The following is a 20377-nucleotide window of genomic DNA, read 5'->3' as shown; positions in this document are numbered from 1 at the left end:
TTGTAAAACTCTACCAGTTACGTTACCACTCATCTCAGCTGTCTGGACTCACAGCGCGAGTGGTGCGGTTGATTACTGTCAGGGTGTACGCCGTGTGGCATCAGCAGGGCGGAGTTGATTAGCTCCGCGTGTCTTATCAGTTATACATTTGTATTTCACAACGTGAGAAAATAAATGCGTGGCTTGACTGACAGCATGTGTAAAATGTCAATTGCGCGAGTCTCGCGAGACAGTGGCACGAGATCTCGTCACACCACTAGTGCTAAATCCACTACAGGTGGAATCTATTGTAAGAGTTTGTTGAAAGCTCTGACAAAAGAAACCCGAATTCTGTTAGATGTTTTTGTAAGTACTTCAAGCTCACGTTTTATTCTACGGTTCTACTGATCATTCAGTCATAGAACTATGAGAAAATGGTGGTATGCAGTAATTTAAGGGAAGTTTTCTACCAGACAGTTTGAATGAAGCTAGTGCACATGGGAATACCTTTTGGAGCCTTACCAATACTGGATTTTGAGAGGCAGATTTTTTGATAGTTTTTTTCCCCCAAGTTTTAAAGCTTAATGCAAAGATAAATTAAATTACTATTAAAGCTATAGTATATTGTCACGTGATTATATGGACCGTACTCAGGGGTGCAATGGATCACAAAACTCATATCACGGTTTTGAGCCGCAGATCAGATAATTTTTTGGAACAGCAAAAAAAAATTGAGCTATTTCGGCTGCCAACTAACTGTACTTGTGAAGGTGCTTTCTAGTCTTTCCACCTCTCTTGCCGCCTTGCACTACATGTCAAATTCATTCCATTCGCACACATTCAAGCACTGATGGCAGCGGCTACCATGTTACATATGCCACATATTTAAATGTTATCTGGTTTGCTCTGACCTTTTATTTTTTTATATATATACATTTTTTTTATTTATTTTTTTGTTCTTCCAGGCCCGTCACAGGATGGACAAGGAGGTCAACAACAGGAAGTGCGAGGTCCTGCTTGACGGCAGGTCAGAACACAGTTAATTTTCTATTTGCTTTGATTTAATAAACCAAGATATTCACTGTATTTAACTGGCACAGTTTTGAGAACTGGGAGTATGCCAAAGTCCTGTCAACATGTTTAGATACTGACAAATTAACCAAGAAAGAATTTTTTTTTTTGTAGCATTTTATATAGCCTTCTGAAATAGGATCTGCTTTAACACCTGGCGTATATCAAAACATATTTTGTGTTGAATGTGAGGTTTGTTCTTGTACAGTGTGTGCCAGTGTTCACTTACTGGCACACACTGTACATTCTTTCTTGTCTTGGTATGTCATTATAAAGTGATGGCATGGAAATACGTATAAAAACTGTGATTGGTCCTCTCTGCTTCAGGTTTCAGGAGTCAAAGTGGAGGAACATCAAAGTTGGAGATGTGGTTCGTCTGAAGAAGAATGACTTCATTCCGGTGGGATGATTTAGCCTGCATAATTAGAGATTGTTTAAATGGGCATGTGTGACCTGTCGTTTCAAACTGACCCAGTGGGTGAAAACCACCATGAAGGTTTCTCCTGCATCCACAAAATACATAACTGACATGCAAGATTTGAGGAAATTCTTGTAGTTTACTTTCAAATGTTCGTAAGCTTATTATTTTCAGTATATTTTATGGTAAATTTATCAGTTGTTACAGGACGGGTGGGTGTTCTGATGTAGCCTAGCTAGTGAGCAGTAACATGGGTAACTGCTGTATGTTTATTTAGTTTCATGGTCAGTAAGTTGATGCATTTCACATTTTTAATATTTAAATTTATTTTCTTCAGGCGGACATCCTGCTGTTATCCAGCTCCAACCCAAACAGCCTGTGCTATGTAGAAACGGCTGAGCTCGACGGGTAAGAATCTTCACTTTTTAAATGTACTTTCTGCCACCAAAAAAACAAACAAACTGTGATCTTTATCATAATTCAGTGTTATACACACTTAGTTTTGAAATAAGGAACTGCATTTTGTACAGAGTCGCCGCTGGAGCTGCTCTCTTTGCTCTGATAAGTTTTTGTTTGAGCTGTAGATTTCTCAAGCGTTCAGTCAACAAATTACTCACTGATAAGAGGAGAGTAAATGTGTGAAGAGCTTTTGCCAAGAGCTAAACAAGCTCGGCCATGTGACCAGTGTATATTCTTTGAGTAAGTGAGAAACGCCTTGAAATCAAACAGACTGGCCTGCCCAAATGAAATGCCTTTTATTTTTACAATAAATGGTAACTAAACTGAAACCGAGATCACTCTCACCTTTCTTTGTGTTTTTCAGAGCTTGGAGGCATGTAACTGGTATCAGAGAATGAATTAAGAACTCATTTGTTTTCATAAATAAGCTTTATTTATCCAGGCTGGCCAAGTCACCCTCAACATGTGCAGAAACTCCTCTTTCCAAACTGTTTAACTGTGTCTGCTCTGCTGTCCCTTAGTGCTTGGTTTTCAGTCCTCCTTTCTGTACGTTTCCTTTCCTCTACAGGGAGACCAACCTGAAATTTAGGATGGGACTCCGTGTGACTGATGAGAGACTGCAGGAGGAACGTCAGCTGGCTGAGTTTGATGGTAAGCATGGTTCACAACTGCAAGCCTACGTTTATTTGCTTTTAATCACTCAAACAGACAAAACAAACAAAAGTAATTAATACATAGAACCAGTGATTAAATAATATCACACACTGACTCTGATAACAGCAGCAGGCACAGATAAGAATTAAGCGTGTTTAGATTATGTAATGTGAACATGAGTTAATTTTTAGTTTCAGGTAAGGTCTGGTAGTCTTTGTGTTTTACTTCTTAAAGAAATAGAAACTGTATTTGTTATAGGGGTATTTTTCACTTCAAAAAATCATCAGTTAACATTAAGGTAAGGTGATAGAATAATTTCCACTGTGCAATTAAATAAATAAGATAAACCTGATAATGTGACTGAAGTGTTCAAGTACAAGCCACTGTAGTTGAAGGGAATTTAAAGCGCTGTGGCAGAGGGTGGTCAGTAGAGGTCAGAGGGTTAAGGGTTAACCCTGATTTTCATCTTTACTTTACTAATGACAGACTGTCATGAAAGATACAGAACTAATACATGCTGCACAGAGAAGAACGCTTCTAATTTGAATAGTTTTTACTTTTGTGACTTGAATGAAAGCCCTCCTTGTGTACCATTCATTTCTCCTGAAGCCCTGATCGAGTGCGAGGAGCCAAACAACCGCCTGGACAAATTCACAGGGACGATGCTGTGGCAGACGAAGCGCTACCCTTTGGACCTGGACAACATGCTGCTCCGAGGCTGCACCATCAGAAACACAGAGGAGACTCACGGGCTTGTCATCTTTGCAGGTGTGTGAACCCTCCACTGCATCACTGCTCCACATGAGATGATGTCACTGCAGAACCATTCAAAGCTTATTTTAAAGCTAGTCTTTAAAAAAAAAAACAACACATAACAAATATCCCTGAAATGGTTAATCAGTTAATGTCTTAGATAATTAATCTGCAACAGTTGATTAATTGTGGGGGGTGGTGATGGCACATAGACGATAGTGCGACCTCTGACATGTATAGCTTTGGATAAAAGCGTCAGCTAAATGAATAAATGTAAATTACCATCTTCATCTGGTATGATGGTAAATTGAATAACTTTGGGTTGTTGGTCCAACAAAACAAGACATGTGAGGATGTATCCTTTGGGCATTTGCCAATATATTCTGACAGTATTATTGATGACTGGTTACCAGTAAGGACCAGTAGCAATGGCTAGAATTCACCATTTTCAAATGTTTGCCGTAGGAGCCGACACCAAAATCATGAAGAATGGGGGGAAGACGAGGTTCAAGAGGACCAAAATTGATGAGCTGATGAACTACATGGTTTACACAGTAAGTTTGAGTCAGAGTCAGGGTTTTCTACTAGCTTATTTCACCATTAAAATGTACTTCATTCTCCACCTTGTTTTAGTGTTTACTTTCTACTTAAAACTACTCCCTTTCCCTTCAGTTCTCATTTCCCCACACGCAAAATCAAACCAAAGTGGTAGCTAACGAATGACATCTACACTGGTGTGTTCACTGTTGCTCGGTCCGTGCTTGTAAAATATCCACCATGTCAGCGTTCTGTTACGGAATAAGAAAACAACTTTCTCTGTGTTTCTCTGCAAAATGCCAAAGTGGGTCGCAAAATGTACCAAGTCTAAATGTGGGGAAACACTGTTTAACTACCTCCTCAGTACCATGTGAGCGTGGCCTACCGATGGCACAAGACTGTACTGCAATTGGCTAATTAGCTAAGTACAGCAAAGTCAATGGGAAAGGGATTTTATTGACCGCTGACAATAACAATAATCCGCTGCCACAGCCTGTCACACAATTTTGCACAGGTAATGATTTCAGCACACACAATTTATTCTTATTAAACCTTAAATCATTTGGCAGAATAAATATTTTTAATGAATGATTTTATAATCGGTTTAATTCCTCTTCACAAGCTATATTTCTTCAGATCTCATAAATACTGTGCAACCTTTTTTGATTTTACTAAACTGCTATCTATAGTCTATATCAGGGGTCGGCAAATAAGTCTGCCATCAGGCCAATTTTGTTAAATTTATAATCCGTCATTTACTGCGTGCCTGTTTAGCTCAGTCAGTAGTTTTTCTCCCTTTTCAACAAATTGATACTGAAGACATTGATTTACATGTTCACAATTTAGTGTGGAGTGTGTGCCTCCCCGGCGACATAACCAATAACCAATGGATGCTTATTTTCATTTCCCCAGTATCTTCAGGCAGAGGAGATTCCTGCGTTTGTCATTCAGGGGAATCCGATCAATGGCTGATTTTTCAGAAGTGTGTCAAGCAAGCCAGAGACTCTCTTAAATTTCCTTCAGAGCTTTTTAAAGTTAAAGCTCTCAATTAAACAAGACATAAAGTACTGCTGCAAAGATGCTCTTGTGCTTTTATTTTGTAGCCACAATCACTTAAGAGGAAGTGATTATGTGAGTAAGTTATGCTTTCATGACTGAGATCTGTTTTAGCACCAGCCACTATAATGTTTTTTTTGTTTGTTTTTTTTGCCGCTATCAAAGTAATCTGGCCACCGACCAGATATTATTGCTGGCTGTTATTTGGCCTGCGAGCCACCTATTGCCGACCGCTGGTCTGTATTGACTTTGAAATTGTTGTTGCCATCCCTGTGCACACAAATGTTCAAACAGAGGTAATCATAAAATGTAGCATGCGGGAGTCTCCCTGTCAGACATTAAATTCACTTTTTTAAATAACAGGTTATTATAAAATGTTTTAATTAATAATACTTTTTCTTAGTCACCCAGTGAAGAACTGTGTTTCTGTTCCCCCTCCCTGTAGATCTTTGTGCTGCTAATCCTGGTGGCGGCAGGGCTGGCCATCGGTCACACCTTCTGGTACGAGTCGATCGGCTCTAAGGCCTGGTATCTGTTTGACGGCCTTGACCAGAACTCCACCTACAGAGGCTTCCTCACCTTCTGGGGATACATCATTGTCCTCAACACCATGGTGCCCATTTCGCTTTATGTCAGGTCAGTAAAACATTACCCACATTTTTGGGTCTTGTCCACATATTCAGCCTTTCTGGGTGAAACTGGGAGTGCTAGCGTGAAGGAATGCTCGGTTTAAGTATTGATGTCACACTTCTCTTCCTTGTTTCTGGAAGGTAGGTCCAAAGTTTGTGTAAAAGTGATATTGATCTCCTGAGGATCTTTATGGCTGCAAGTAAACGTCATTATTAGTAAATGCTGGCTTCAGAGAAACCCTCCTACTACTGGCTTTTTAATAGGCCATCTGTCAATCTACAGAATACTATGACTACACAAAGACATGGGTGAAATGGAAAGGGATAGTTTAATGTTCTTTTTTTTTTCTACTTATTTGTTTGTCCAATGATGGTCTTATTCCAGTCCCCCTGTTCTTGTTGTGTATCATGTTCCTGGTTCATTTAAAATAGCAAAGGCATGCATTTATTTATTTTGCATTCCTGATCTGCTGCATTCCAAGTGCTTTGTCAAGCATCAACATGACTCTGTTCAGAGCAGAATAATGGCTGGAGCTACAGCATGGTTGTACAGCCTACAAAAAGCGCTAGCAGCTAATATTTATAGATGATGATTTAGTGCGCTGTACAGCCAGCATGGTCGTCATCCGATACCGACGTTTTGTCCGGGAAGCACTGGGATGAGACCTTGTTGGTGCAGAGGGCTCCGGTTGTGAAGTGAGTGACTTTACTGACAGAGCAGTATCTGTTGAGGTAATGCTAATATGTAACTAGGGATGCTCGTCGGTTTAGCCTGATGAAGAGAGACAAACTACAAAAAAGACAAACTACATTTCACGTGGATGTGTCTGTGTCTGATATGCTTCAACCACAGATGATCTTCCTCAGGTAAACGTGAAGAAATGAACACACCTGGATTTAATGGGCAGTAAATTATTTTAAAAAACATCACAGCTTTATATCCTAATTTGATTTGCTAAATAATTTATTTTATGAAACAAAAAATAATTTATATATTTAAACAAACTTTACGTACCTAACAGACTATAATCTCAATGTAGTATTTTGTGTTCACACTGGAAAAACTGTCCCGCTCTAAATGTGGTTAGGGTTATCTAATCAGGAAATGATGACTTTTCCTTTCATCACAAATAAATACCAGTGTATGTTTGCTTCTTTACCTTTAAGTAAGTGAAATAATTCCAGTCACATCCATATAAAATAAAAGACTTGGGGAGAAAAAGACACCCAAGTAAACTTTTCAGTAAATGCATTTGTACTCCTACACTCTTACTAGCAGTTATTTTGATGACCACTTTTTCTTTTATTTGAGTAAAATTTTTGTGGCTACTCTACCCACCTCTGACTAATAATGTTAATAAAGGGAAAGATGTCAGCGACGTGGCTTAGAGAAGTTAATGTTTCCTTCTTCTGGCAGTTTGGAAAAGACAGCATCTGCGTTTATAAGGGTTTTGGAAGAGCAGCATTAGCTCGTTACAAGTTGGGTTTATTGTCACATTCACATGCAGTGGTCAAGGAGCAGCTCTGCCTCCAACAGATAACTGTCAAACTAAAACTTAATTTCCTGTTTGTCTGCTTTGTGTTCAGCGTGGAGGCGATTCGTCTGGGCCAGAGTAGGTTCATCAACTGGGATCTGCAGATGTATTTCCCAGAGAAAGACACACCATCTAAGGTACATTATTACTACTTTAAAAAAAAATTTTATTACTACTTATTGTAATCTTCTTGACTTTATGACAAAACTAACATACATCAAACACCCTATGCACAGATTTATTATAATTTGCAGGTAAGAGAAAGAGAGCTAAATGTTAGACTTCCTTCATCAGGTATAATTCATGTAAGGATGACAACACCTGCAGGTTATTTGCCAGTATATTGCAATGATATTTCTATTTTACAGAGTTTTAAATATACAGTGATACACAGAAAAATACAGATACAGTACATAATGTAACATAATGGCAGATATTGCAGATGGTCTTTTACATAAGATGCTGTTTTATGTTCTATTTTCTTGAAACTTTAGGAGTACTTCATGTACTCCCAATGCATTTAGGCAAGAGAGAATGCCTTAATCAGTATTTTAAAAGTTCATATTCATGCTTTTTTTTTTTTTTCTTACTGCACATCCTACACTGATGATGATACAGTTTGTTAAAATGTTCTAATGTATTACCAGAAATAGTGCATGTCATAATCAACAATCTATTTATTTCAAAGGATCTAACTTTTTACAGCTAAAAGAAAGGGAGAACAAAACATTTCCCCCTTTTCTGACAAAATAATCTTAACTCAAGGTCCACCTAATCCAGAGCTTTCAACAGTCTTGAGTTTTTCTATTTATTCAGGTGCTTATTATCATGTGACCAAAGTTCAGTGATAAATTTCAATCTGCATTATTCTGCAGTTTTTTTTTATTAAATCAATTCTTGCCCCTGTGCAGGCTCGAACCACCACCCTAAACGAGCAGCTGGGTCAGATCGAGTACATCTTCTCCGACAAGACGGGAACCCTGACACAGAACATCATGCAGTTCAAGAAGTGCAGCATTGCTGGACGCACCTACGGTACTGCTCCGCTTTAGTTCACTCTAACATGAAAATAAATAAAATATCTGCTCCAAATGTATTGGAACTGTTTTAGTAGTTTTGTCAACCCATATTAACCTTAACTGAGGTACCTGAGCCAAGAAAAACTGAGACGCTAAATGTGGCAGCATTAGTGCCTTACTCAAAGATGTAAAATGTTTGAAATAACCTGTGAGGGAAAAATGGAAAGATACAGGAAGGGAACCATTAAAAGGTAGTTGTGGAGGTAAAGAGGACAAAGAAAGCACATGAGTGACACCTGCTGCCTATTATTGCAGTGACAATTTGTTATTGTCTCAGTGTCTTATTGATGCCAAAAATGTCAGACATACTGTTGACTAATATGGAGGATTTTTACATGAAATCGATTTTATACACATGCAACCAGTTTGCAGGAACTAAAGGGTTTGTATGTTCAGTCTGCCAATACCTGTTGACAGCATTGTGTTATCAGAAATCAAAAAAAAAAAAAAAAAAAAACCTTTAATGATCCCTTTGGGGAAACTGGTGCACTGCTACAGAAAGAAGTGCGACTTGGATAAGAGCAGAAATACAGATTAAATAAAATCTACAAAGAGAAATGGCTGTCAGACTACAGCACAGACAAAGTCAGATACAGTTACAAAGTGCTTTACAAAGGACAGAAAGAAAAATCGAATGCAGAACAAATGTAGATTGGTTATAGCTATAACTTGCTGTACCCTGTACTGTAAATCTGTAGTTTGTCATTCCAAGTTTTTGCTGTCCTTTCCACAGGTGACCCGACCACTGCTGAGGGAGTGGCGCTGGACAGAGGAAAGGTAAAATATCAAATGGACTTACTTTTCAGATTTTGATCAGTTAACTACACTGAACAAAATTATAAATGCAACAAAAGTGTTTGGTTTATAATTTTGTTCAGTGTAGTTAATTTGTATAAATGTCATGTCTTCCATACAGTCTATAGTAGAAACATTAGTAGTAACATTTTGGAGTGGTCTTTTATTGTGGCCAGCCTAAGGCACACCTGTGCAATACCCATGCTGTCTGATCAACATCTTGATATGCCACACCTGTGAGTTGGATGGATTATTTCAGCAAGGAGGTGCTCACTAACACAGATTTGAACAATATTTGAGAGAAATAGGCCTTTTGTGTACATAGAGAAAGTCTTAGATCTTTGAGTTCAGCTCATGACGAATGGGGGCAAAAACAAAAGTGTTGCGTTTATAATTTTGTTAAAGTGTAAGTCAACAGAATAATTACTAACTTTAAAAAAAAAAAAAAAAAAAACCCAACATTTTCATTTTTGTTTTCATGTTAGTCGGTGGATTGGAGCTGGAACCAGTACGCTGACAGAAAGTTCACGTTCATGGATCATTCCCTGGTTGCCTGCATCCGATCCAGGAAGGATAAAGATGTTTCAGAGTTCTTCAAACTGCTGTCCCTCTGCCACACCGTCATGGTGGAGCACAAAGACGGTAATCCTAAAATCTTGTTTTGGCAAAAGGGAAGCCTGAGTGGAACTAAGGTGGGATAGGTAAAAAGCAACCACCATGGCTAACTGTGATAGGCTGCAGCACCTGCCAATTAACCCTAACATCCCCTAAAGAGGACTGAATAAAAACTGTGTAGGAAGATCCTTTACTTTAAAAGAGAACAGGAGGCATGACCTCTTCATATATGGGTTCATGTGTTTCTCTCAGGTGATCTGGTGTACCAGGCAGCGTCTCCCGATGAGGGTGCTCTGGTGACGGCAGCCAGGAACTTCGGCTATGTGTTTCTGTCTCGTACGCAGGACACAATCACCATCAAGGAGATGGAGCAGGAGACCACCTACGAAATGTTGGCGCTGCTCGACTTCAACTCCGACCGCAAGCGCATGTCTATCATCTGTACGAGTGCACAGACACACACACACACATACAATTGCCCATACAAAACACATCATTGCTGGTTATTTGTTGTTTACATTAATTATAAGAAGAAGAAGAAGAAAATAAGTGACATGCTAGCTGCTGAAAACCTATTACATAAAGCTTGACCAACGATAACATATCTACAAGGGAGCTGCAGTCAATTCACACAAACTCGAAATCAAAATGTTTCATAAAACTAAATATAAAAACATACTTGAAAATGAATACAGGTTAAGTCTGGCAATAATCTTACTTCCTTAAAATTCTAAGACCAGCACTTAACGGAACCCACAGTACTAACATTGTCTATATATCCAAAGCCTGGTAGCTTATTTTATACAGTCTGTGGGTATATCTCGTCCTCTGTGCCTTAGAGCGCCATAAGTCCAAAAACTATTAAAAACACGACGGTGACCCACTCTGTTGTGCTGAATGAAATGTTCCTTCGTTACTATGAATACAAACACTGTAGATTATTTAGACTTAACCCCACATACAACTAAATATTTGAGATCTGTTTATATTATACCTTAGTTATTCTTCAGTAGGAACCATAGACTTTACATAAAGATGGATGACGCTTCTCCACTTCCTCCCACTATACAAAACTAATGCCACATATTCTGGGTCTTGCACTGGGGATTGGTGATCAAGGTTGGAGCCGCAGTATTCACCCAGCCGTCTTAATTGCAAGCAGGGCTCAGATGTTAATCATGAATTAAAGCATCAAATAACTGCTGACCTAAGACTTGACAAAATCAAAAAATGTAGGACAGGACGTTAACGCCAATGAATCTAACAGCATGTTGCCTTAGTAGGAGGCAAAGGTGCGTTTGGCAGCGTGCACCAGTTGACAACTTGAAACACAAAGTTTAGGGCTGGTCTTGACTCTGGAATGTATATTCAAAGCTAAAGACTTGTGACTTACACAATAGTGACCTCTCATCCTCTGTCCTACTGTCCCTTCTCTCTCAGTGAAGTTTCCTGATGGTCGCATTCGTCTCTACTGTAAAGGAGCTGACACAGTCATCTATGAGCGACTTTCCCCCAACTCCAGACATAAAGAAGCCACCCAGGAAGCTCTGGATGTGAGTTCACATTGCTTTATTCTCATTTACACTGTTGGCATGAAGACAGAAACGATGACATGCACGTCTGCAGCTGTTTTTCTCTTGTTCCTGTGGAAGGAAACGCGGTCTGTGTTTTGTGCTTCAGATCTTTGCCAACGCGACCTTGAGGACGCTGTGCTTGTGTTACAAAGACCTCAGCGCAGAAGAGTACAACAACTGGTCCATGAAACACAAAGAAGCCCAGGTGACCATGGTCGATAGAGAGGGTGCCCTCGACCGTGTGTACGAGCAGATCGAGAGCAACCTGATGGTGAGAGGAAAATCATGACAAATGAATCAAGAATGGACCTTCATTCCTAACAAAATTTGAGTTTTCGTTGGGAAAGTGGGGGCAACACTGAGAAAACCGGTTAGAGTAGAAGCACACTGCTCAAATCTGATTATCCGTTTGCCTTTTTAACTTTTTATCCTCAACACCAGAAAAGTCAGTAAAATGTGCCATGGTGTCCTTTGGCAGCAGCCACAACCTTTTAAAAATCCAGCTGAAAAACAGTTTGAGGCTCTTTACCCTTCACTAACAGTCTGGGCGTTTTTTGCTGAAATTCTATGAAAGTTAAATCAATGATCTGTCAGCCACATCTAACAACCTGTTATCCCTCTGTCCAGCTGATTGGGGCAACAGCCATTGAGGACAAATTGCAGGAAGGCGTTCCAGAGACCATCGCCACACTGGCCAAGGCCGACATCAAGATCTGGATCCTGACCGGAGATAAGAAAGGTACCATCACCTCAGGCTACAGAGAGGAGTCATACTGTTAGTTGACCTGTACTAAAAATAACCTATACAGCAACATGCTGTATAGGTTAAAGTATATTGTTGGATGAAACTGCCTCTTAAAAATACATAAAACTGGACCGACTATCTAAGGGTGCTTTTAAACCTGTAGTTCAGTTCATTTGGTCCGGACCAAGTGGAAAAAAATTATACTGTTGCATTTTAGTTCTGGTCCGGTTCATGTTCACACTGCATTTTTACAAACAAACCAGAGAAGTAACCATGACATTAAACACACGTACAGGTAACTTGTTGATTGGACAGCTTTCATCAGGACCCATGTGGGGAAATCAAACTCCGGTGACTGGCAGAAGTTTCTGCAAGACTTTAACGCTTCTGATCTGTATCGCAAAGAGCTCACAAAGTATTTTATTATAAGCATGATTAGTAATTTTAGACAGCAGATTATGAATAATAACTTAAAAACAGGACTTGTATAGTAATAATTCAGGGCTTATTAGCCTATAGTATACTGTGGTATCGCTGTCACATGTTTTATGGACTTAATGAACTGACAGGGTGAACAGAGTAGTACTACTTGGCCTCCTTTAGTAATAGCTTTTAACCAATATTCAAGGATAATACCCATGCTGACAAGTAGGCTATACCTTTTTATAAAATGATTTTCATAAACATAGTGGGTTATACAGATCAATTATAAGATCGCTGAACGCATTTCGGTCAGACGATGGATTGATTAGTGGTTTAGCTTGAGAAATAATGCTCAGATCACATCTAAAATTCTGTGTTTGGTTCGTTTGCTTTCACACCACAAGCGAACCGCACCAGAGTTCGTTTGAAGCATACGCTTGTTTGGTGCGCACCCGAGTGTGATTGCTGCATTCACACCTGCCCAAACGAACCGCCCCAAGAGGGGAAACAAACTCTAGTCCGATTCAACCGAACTAAATGAGGCGGGTGTGAAAGCGCCCTAAAATGAATGTTACTGTTGATGGACGAGGTTAAAATAGTTAGTTTAGCAGCTGCTTCTTCCTCCAATTTGGTATGTACTGTAGGAAGTGAATACTGGAAATTCTTTCTGCAGCGAAGTTTTTGCTTTAAGTCCCATTTAATTGGCATCAGCATCTGATCAGAACATTGTCCTGCTGCTGTTAACGCCTATAATTAAAAAGATTTGTCATGTTTTCGCCACTTACTTCAATGTGTTTTATCTTTTTCTCAGAAACGGCAGAGAACATCGGATATTCTTGTTCACTTTTGACAGACGACATGCAGATCCACTATGGAGAAGACGTCAAGTGAGTTGATTTAAAATGTGATGCCCTATAACAGCACTAGAATTTAAAACTCTTAAGATCAACTAATGTTCAAGTTGTGTCAGAAAGATTCCCCTTTTCCATCGATGTAATGTCGAATGAAAGAGCAGATTCTTTCTCATTCAAAGAAAAGGTAAAATAATAATGTGATACAATACTCACGTGGCAAATGTGTGTTGGATATTAAGTGTGATCGCTGTGATCATTCCTCCCTAACCTCTGGATATGATGCTGAGCACGTGCACTCAACTTCTTTGGTCGACCATGGCGAGGCCTGTTCTGAGTGGAACCTGTCCTGTTGAACCGCTGTATGGTCTTGGCCACCGTGCTGCAACTCAGTTTCAGGGTGTTGGCGATCTTCTTATAGCCTCGGCCCTCTTTATGTAGAGCAGCCGTTCTTTGGAAAATGGCTAATTGGGCCCAATTTGGACATTTTCACTTAGGGGTGTACTCACTTTTGTTGCCAGCAGTTTAGACATTAATGGCTGTGTGATGTGTTATTTTGAGGGGACAGCAAATTTACACTGTTCTACAAGCTGTACACTCACTACTTTACATTGTAGTAAAGTGTCATTTCTTCAGTGTTGTCACATGAAAATATATAATCAAATATTTACAATTAAGATGTGAGGGGTGTACTCACTTTTGTGAGATACTGTACATATCACAAGAGTTAGTCAGAAAGAGGTTAGTTTTGTTTGAGACTTGTGAGGCCTGTGGCATAATTTGCGATGTACAGTTTTCAGGTTTACGTCACACCTCTCATACCAAACCAAATCCATGTAACAGAAGGAGCCCTGCTTTTACGTACCAGCTCCTCGTTTTGTCTTGGCTGTTTGGAGTCCATCTCCTGTTCAGAATTACTCCGTTCTGTGTTGCATTCACACTCCTATGTTTGTGTTGCCATCATGCAAATTTTCTGCCTACATAGCATCATCCAAATGAGGAAAAATATTTCTGTTAAAGTGTGTGATTTCTGATACAACTAAATAAGTCATGGAGCATAATATGTAACAACTTTTTTTTTTTTTTCTATCTTCAAACATATCGTCATCTTGCACAGCCCTAGCTCTTGGTAAAACAAAACTGTATTTGTATTTAATCACTAGTCAATCTACCTGCCCCTCTCTACATGACTTAAAGAGGTGGTATTATACTTTTTGGCTTTTTAGTTATATACCTTTTTTGTGCATGTAATAGGTTTGCAAATTGAAAAATCCCAAATTCCAGCCCAAAGGAAGTTCCCATCTCCCACAGAAAACTGAGCTGCTTGAAAACAGCGCGTTTGTTTGCTCTAGTTCATGTTGCCAAGCTGGTCGGCAACATGTACAGCTGAATCGAAGCTGTTTACTGGCTTCTCACTGACCCGCCCTTCTCTGCTTCTGATTGGCTAGTAGTCCTTAACTAGGAACTGCGCATGTGCAACTCCCAACAAAGATTTAGAGACAAGATGTATCACTCCATAGCTAAAACGAATCCTTCAAGACATGGTGAAAAGAGGAGCATCAAATACGTTGGTTTCAACAGTTCACAAGGATCTAAGTCATATTGTGTTTTGTCTGTTTCGGTGTTTCCAGTGAGAAGCTGAGGATTCGTCAGAGCAACAGGAGAAACGAGCCCCCATCTGTCCGAGGCAGAAGGAAACCTGCCGAGCCTTTCTTCACCGAGCCAGGCAAAAACGCCCTCATCATCACTGGAGGATGGCTGGTGAGTTCCATTCAAGATTACCACTGTATTAAAATGATGACAAATGACAACTAAATACTAAAGTTATAGTATTTAGAATACAGCCATGGGAAAAGTGTCAACTATCTACCATAATAGCTGGTAGGAAATGAGGATTTATTCCGTTTTCTTTTCTCAGAATGAGATTCTGTATGAAAAGAAGAAGAAGCGTCGTCGTCTGCGTCTACGTCGTCTGGGAAAGCGGCCTCCTCCCAGCAATCCTCAGGATGGACAGCCGATGGACGACAAGGAGAAGGAGATGAGACAGGTACAACGAAATGAATGAAACGTTTAAGATAAGTGAGAGATTATTGTACGGACAGTGCATCCCATGATGGCTTACATTAAAGCAAACATGGTGAAATGTCTCTACAGATTGACTTTGTGGACATGGCCTGTGAGTGCGAGGCGGTCATCTGCTGTCGTGTGACACCCAAGCAGAAGGCCAACGTGGTGAGTTTGGTGAAGAAGTACAAGAAAGCTGTGACTCTGTCCATCGGAGACGGAGCCAATGACGTCAACATGATCAAGAGTAAGGACATGAATGAGCTCTCCTCACATTGAAGGACACATTCACATATAACACATTACCGCAAATCTACTCTAATCTCCTCCCCAACCTCTGTTCCTCTAGCTGCAGACATCGGTGTTGGTATCAGTGGTCAGGAGGGGATGCAGGCCGTCATGTCCAGCGACTACGCCTTTGCTCAGTTCCGTTACCTCGAGCGCCTCCTGCTGGTGCACGGACGCTGGTCCTACATCCGAATGTGCAAGTTCCTCCGTTACTTCTTCTTCAAGAACTTCGCCTTCACACTGGTCCATTTCTGGTATTCCTTCTTCAGCGGATACTCCGCACAGGTCCGTGGCACATACGCATTTCCTCATCTGCCTGGTCAGGCGGACATAGTATAACCTCATCCCTATATGTCTGATTACTCTCACCACCAGATACTGAATAATTGTTTTCCTGTCTGCAGGTTGCCTATGAAGACTGGTTCATCACTCTCTACAATCTCTGTTACAGTAGCTTACCGGTTCTACTAGTTGGCCTTCTTGACCAGGTAAAAATAGGATTTGAAGTAGAGGAGGGTCTCGGTCAACTGTTTTTTTTTTTTTTTGTTTTGTTGTTTTTTTTTTAATTCTGCAAATTCATAGCAAAGTAGTTGGTACAGTGTAAATTTCACAGGTTAATGTGAAGGCTTATGTACAGGATATAAGACACAGGTTGATCAAAATGACCTGATCAAAATAAAGGCATATGGCACTTCTCAGGTGGTGGAATTTGACCAATTTTTATCTTTTATCATTCTTTACATTTTCTTAAATCTAAAGTGTTCTTTAACAAAGGCTTATTTTTACAGATTTAAGTAACTATTACTGAGATATAGTCTTGTTTTCATTATAATTGTTATCACTCTGGCACTTTAAGTAGTGGTACCAAAAATCCGATCCAGAACTTCTACCCTCTGTTTGTTCCATTATTTCTGTCAATTAAACAAAAATGGAAACTCAAAATGCATTGTAATACAGGTTTGGAAATCGGTTCCATCCTCTATTGCTCAATAAGAGAAAAGATAAAACTCATGCAGAACTGTTAATTAAGCCCCTCCGCTTCCTCCCCCTTCTCCTGCTGCAGGATGTTAACGACAAACTGAGCTTGAAATTCCCCAAGCTCTACGTGCCTGGCCAGCAAGGGGCTTTGTTCAACTACAAGAACTTCTTCATCAGCTTGTTCCATGGCATCTTTGTCTCGCTCACCATCTTCTTCATCCCCTATGGAGCCTTCCTGCAGACCATGGGGCAGGACGGTGAAGCCCCGTCCGACTACCAGTCCTTTGCTGTCGTCCTTGCCTCATCACTCGTCTTTACAGTTAACCTACAGGTGAGCCGCACACTACTAGTGTTTAATTGTTGGGATGGGGAGGGGGGGCTTGTGTCTAGCAGCCATGTCTGGCATGTTAAAACTATCTGATGAGAACCTGCTAGTATGCTAACATTAACATGCTGATTTGAATCGGATTCATTAACATTTGCTACATTTCCCTCAGTGGAAGTGTTCATTAAAACATGTATGTTAGGTTAATTTGCCAGCCAGTAGGTCTTGGTACTGCTCACAATACTTAGGGCAGTTTAAATGCAGAGAATACATTTCTACTAAAAAAGAAAATATACAAGGTAAACTGGAACTGTGTTTTATTTGAACAACCTGCTGACTTCTGCTCCACCTCCTGTTTGGCAGATCTCTCTGGAGACCTCCTACTGGACTTTCGTCAACTGCTTTGCGGTTTTGGGCAGCATAGCCATTTACTTTGGCATCATGTTTGACCTCCACAGTGCTGGGATCCATGTCATCTTCCCCTCATATTTCACCTTCACTGGTCAGTTGCCAACCATTCACCACAGAGTGACACAGTCAGCTGGCATGTCTGGCTGTACAGTCTCTTCTCCTAACCACTCTGAGCTGGATTTGAGAGCTGCAGAGAGTAACGTGTACTTTTTTGTCACTGTAAATTAGCAACTTGGGTTTCCTTTTTATTTAAAACCTCAGTGTTCCCAAACACAGACACCCAAGAGTTTCCTGGACAATTCACTATTCACGAACTGCAATTGTCCAAAATCTATAACTTATCTTGGTTCAACGATGCTCAACTCTGCCTTCATCAGTTTTTTATTTTTATTTCAATTCATACACACACTCACCACACAGGATCCCACCAACCATCGAGAGAAATTTGGGGTTTAGTGTCTTGTCTACGTGGGGATTGTTAAACACAACATCAAACCCCGCCCTCTTCACTACTCTCTTAACATGTGGGTTTTGTGTTCGTAGGTGTAGCGTCAAATGCTCTGCGTCAGCCTTACCTCTGGTTAACCATCATCCTGACTGTGGGCATCAGCCTGCTTCCAGTCATCTGCGTCCAGTTCCTCCATAAAACCATCTGGCCCTCTGTAGGAGACAAGGTGAGAGACCTCTGCTCTGCAAACTACCAATCTGCTCCTGGGACTGAATAATCATAGATAGATCTAGTTCTTATGTCAATTTTTTTTATTATGTCAAAAAAGGCAAATGGTTATAGTATACAAATCCCATACCTCCTCTTTTCCCATAAGATAAAAAAAAAAAAAAACAATGCAACAGTGTTTCTCTAATGTTACCTGCTTATTTCCCATCATCCCTCAGGTTCAGAGAAACAGGAAGAAGTACGAGATGGAGTTGGAAAAGGAGGAAAGGAAAAGGAAGCCAACTTTCGTTCGGGGCCGGCAGTCCCGCCGCTCCGGCTATGCCTTCTCTCACTCCCGTGGCTATGCCGACCTCATCTCGTCTGGGCAGAGCATTCGGAGCCGCCCGCCGGCCCGTGGCCGACTCCAAAACGCCATCAGGGAGGTGCCCCATGCAGAGGCTGAAAACATCTGATGGGGGCTGAGCAGGAGAGCAAAACTGTTGCCAGAGGGACTGTAAATATGAAGCACAAGGAGCTGTTTGTTTGTTGACTATCTGTGGAGTCACTGCTCACATTATCAACATCGGAATCTCTGCTCATAACAGCCTGGTCGGAGTTGAAGCGGACCTCTTTCTTTGGGGTGTTGCTTAGAAGATGATAAAAGAAAATGGCTCCTAAAGTTGCTGAATTTTTAAAAATGAAAAAGAGGCTTGAGTTAGCACCAGTAGTGTTGTAGTTTGACCCTAAACTCACTGCTTCCCGTTCCTCCTCTATGCACAAACTCTTCCAAAAGCCAATGGGGGAGGGGGGCAATACCGTAGTTTGAGGTCATGCAGCAACTGTGTGACTGACAATGTTGTTTAACTCAGGAGTTTTTAAATAAAAGTCTTATTTTTAGTCATTTTGTCATTTAGCTTAACACTGAATGCAGAGCTAAAACATTGTTTAATAGGATACTTTGACATTCACTGTTTTAGCCCAGTGTCTGTGGAGCACTTGATATGGGCTTGAAATGTAAAACACTTATATCCCAGTCAAGTTGTTCCGTAGATACGTGAAATCATTTGTTAGTTTTATTTCCGTCAGTTGAGATGCAAATAAAGAGATTTTTCTTCACTTTAAAACAATAGTCTAAAGCTAAACATATCAAGGTATCTTCTTTTAATGTTTTATTATAAATAATGGTGGGATATTATGCAAGGTGGGTCAGATGTTATAAATTGTCTTAATTTAAAAATAAGTTGTAAATAGTGATCTTTTCCCCTGTACTGTATCAAATATATAGCCCCTAGACAGAGAATTGTGGTTACTAATTTGAGGGACTTCAACTTTGTTCAACATTGAAATCTTTTAAATACATACTTCAAACATGAAACCTAATATTTGTTCTATACCTCACCTTTTGTTCTTTTTTTCTCCTAAGATACTGTAAACACATTCTGTAGGGAACCTGTAAGGAGCTGTAGTTTGACAATTGGCATAATGTAAATTAAGAAGGAGCACTTAATTTAAATTATGCAAATTGGGGAAGAAACACCGCAAGGAGGTTGTGGGTTATGTTCATTTGATTTTGTCTTGGGAAAGAAAAGAATGGCATACTGTTTAACTTGTGTGTTCCTTCAGTCATAAGTCATAAATAATGAGGTCTGTCTGTCTCTGGTTGTTTACAACGAACCCAAAGAAAATGTTTGTTTTTTTCAGTCCTATAATCCTATTTAGCATATCCGCTAAGTAGTGCTAAGCCAAAACTGACAGATTCCTGACTGTTACTGTATCCCTTTCATGCTAGTGTTACTGTATACAGGAAATGTCTTTTTTATTACCGAATGAATGAAGACAGTAGATGAGGATTGTTGTTGATTGTACAAGCAACAGTTTGGTCTCTGTCATATGATGCAATTTTATCATGTGGTTGTTAATAAAAGCTAAGGGCACATTTAGCAATCTGAATAAAGTGTTTATTTTATTGTGGTGATTTGTGCCTGTCACATTATGTAACTTGTAATTGTGTTGATTCAAATTTAACATGATTTGGTCAGGCTAAAATTAAAAGTTGATGTAAATTTAATAGAGCTTATAAAGAGCAACATCCCAGCTGGATCAACATCCAGAATGCACATTCCGTTCCAGAGTGCAACATTTTCCATTCAAGAATGTACAAACATTCCCTTCCAGAGTGCTTGTAGATCCATACCTCCTGTAGGCATGGATATCAGCACATGCCTGTAGGTACCAAATCCGTAATGCACAAAGTCAAACATTCCATTTCAGGGTGCTTGTAAGTGCCCGATCTGTATTATCCATGTCTACATTTCAAAAGTCCTGTCAAAAAAAACGGAAACCATGAAAGGAACTACTGATTTAACAGTCAAACAGAACAGTGGATATTTCACAAAAGATTTGTATAGATTTGTAAAAATTAACGACTGTCTAACATAGACGGCTGTCAAAGGGAATAAAGCATCGTAGTGGCGGTTGCACTC

General features: G+C 40.0%; 1 protein-coding gene across 1 annotated transcript in view; it reads left to right on the top strand.

Annotated features, from left to right (window-relative positions):
- Window positions 1–19844, top strand: part of atp8b1 (ATPase phospholipid transporting 8B1) — a 37599-nt gene extending 17755 nt beyond the window's left edge. Inside the window, exons 6-30 of the mRNA XM_038733521.1 lie at window positions 945–1006; window positions 1378–1450; window positions 1806–1876; window positions 2496–2578; window positions 3191–3349; window positions 3800–3888; window positions 5373–5563; window positions 7144–7228; window positions 8003–8126; window positions 8904–8947; window positions 9451–9607; window positions 9833–10021; window positions 11021–11133; window positions 11261–11425; window positions 11782–11893; window positions 13134–13209; window positions 14805–14934; window positions 15092–15220; window positions 15328–15484; window positions 15587–15810; window positions 15930–16013; window positions 16589–16834; window positions 17192–17330; window positions 17783–17913; window positions 18134–19844. Of these exons, the coding sequence (XP_038589449.1) occupies window positions 945–1006; window positions 1378–1450; window positions 1806–1876; window positions 2496–2578; window positions 3191–3349; window positions 3800–3888; window positions 5373–5563; window positions 7144–7228; window positions 8003–8126; window positions 8904–8947; window positions 9451–9607; window positions 9833–10021; window positions 11021–11133; window positions 11261–11425; window positions 11782–11893; window positions 13134–13209; window positions 14805–14934; window positions 15092–15220; window positions 15328–15484; window positions 15587–15810; window positions 15930–16013; window positions 16589–16834; window positions 17192–17330; window positions 17783–17913; window positions 18134–18367 (3267 nt within the window). The 3' untranslated portion in view covers window positions 18368–19844. The remainder of the gene's footprint in view (window positions 1–944; window positions 1007–1377; window positions 1451–1805; window positions 1877–2495; window positions 2579–3190; window positions 3350–3799; window positions 3889–5372; window positions 5564–7143; window positions 7229–8002; window positions 8127–8903; window positions 8948–9450; window positions 9608–9832; window positions 10022–11020; window positions 11134–11260; window positions 11426–11781; window positions 11894–13133; window positions 13210–14804; window positions 14935–15091; window positions 15221–15327; window positions 15485–15586; window positions 15811–15929; window positions 16014–16588; window positions 16835–17191; window positions 17331–17782; window positions 17914–18133) is intronic.
- The last annotated feature ends 533 nt before the right edge of the window (window positions 19845–20377 follow it).

This window comes from Micropterus salmoides, unplaced genomic scaffold, assembly GCF_014851395.1.
Source record: "Micropterus salmoides isolate LMB-PRFRI ecotype aquatic unplaced genomic scaffold, ASM1485139v1 Ms_hic_scaffold_20, whole genome shotgun sequence".
Lineage (NCBI taxonomy): Eukaryota > Metazoa > Chordata > Actinopteri > Centrarchiformes > Centrarchidae > Micropterus > Micropterus salmoides.
The sequence above is the reverse complement of the archived record's forward strand: the minus strand, read 5'-3'. Positions and strand labels throughout refer to the sequence as shown.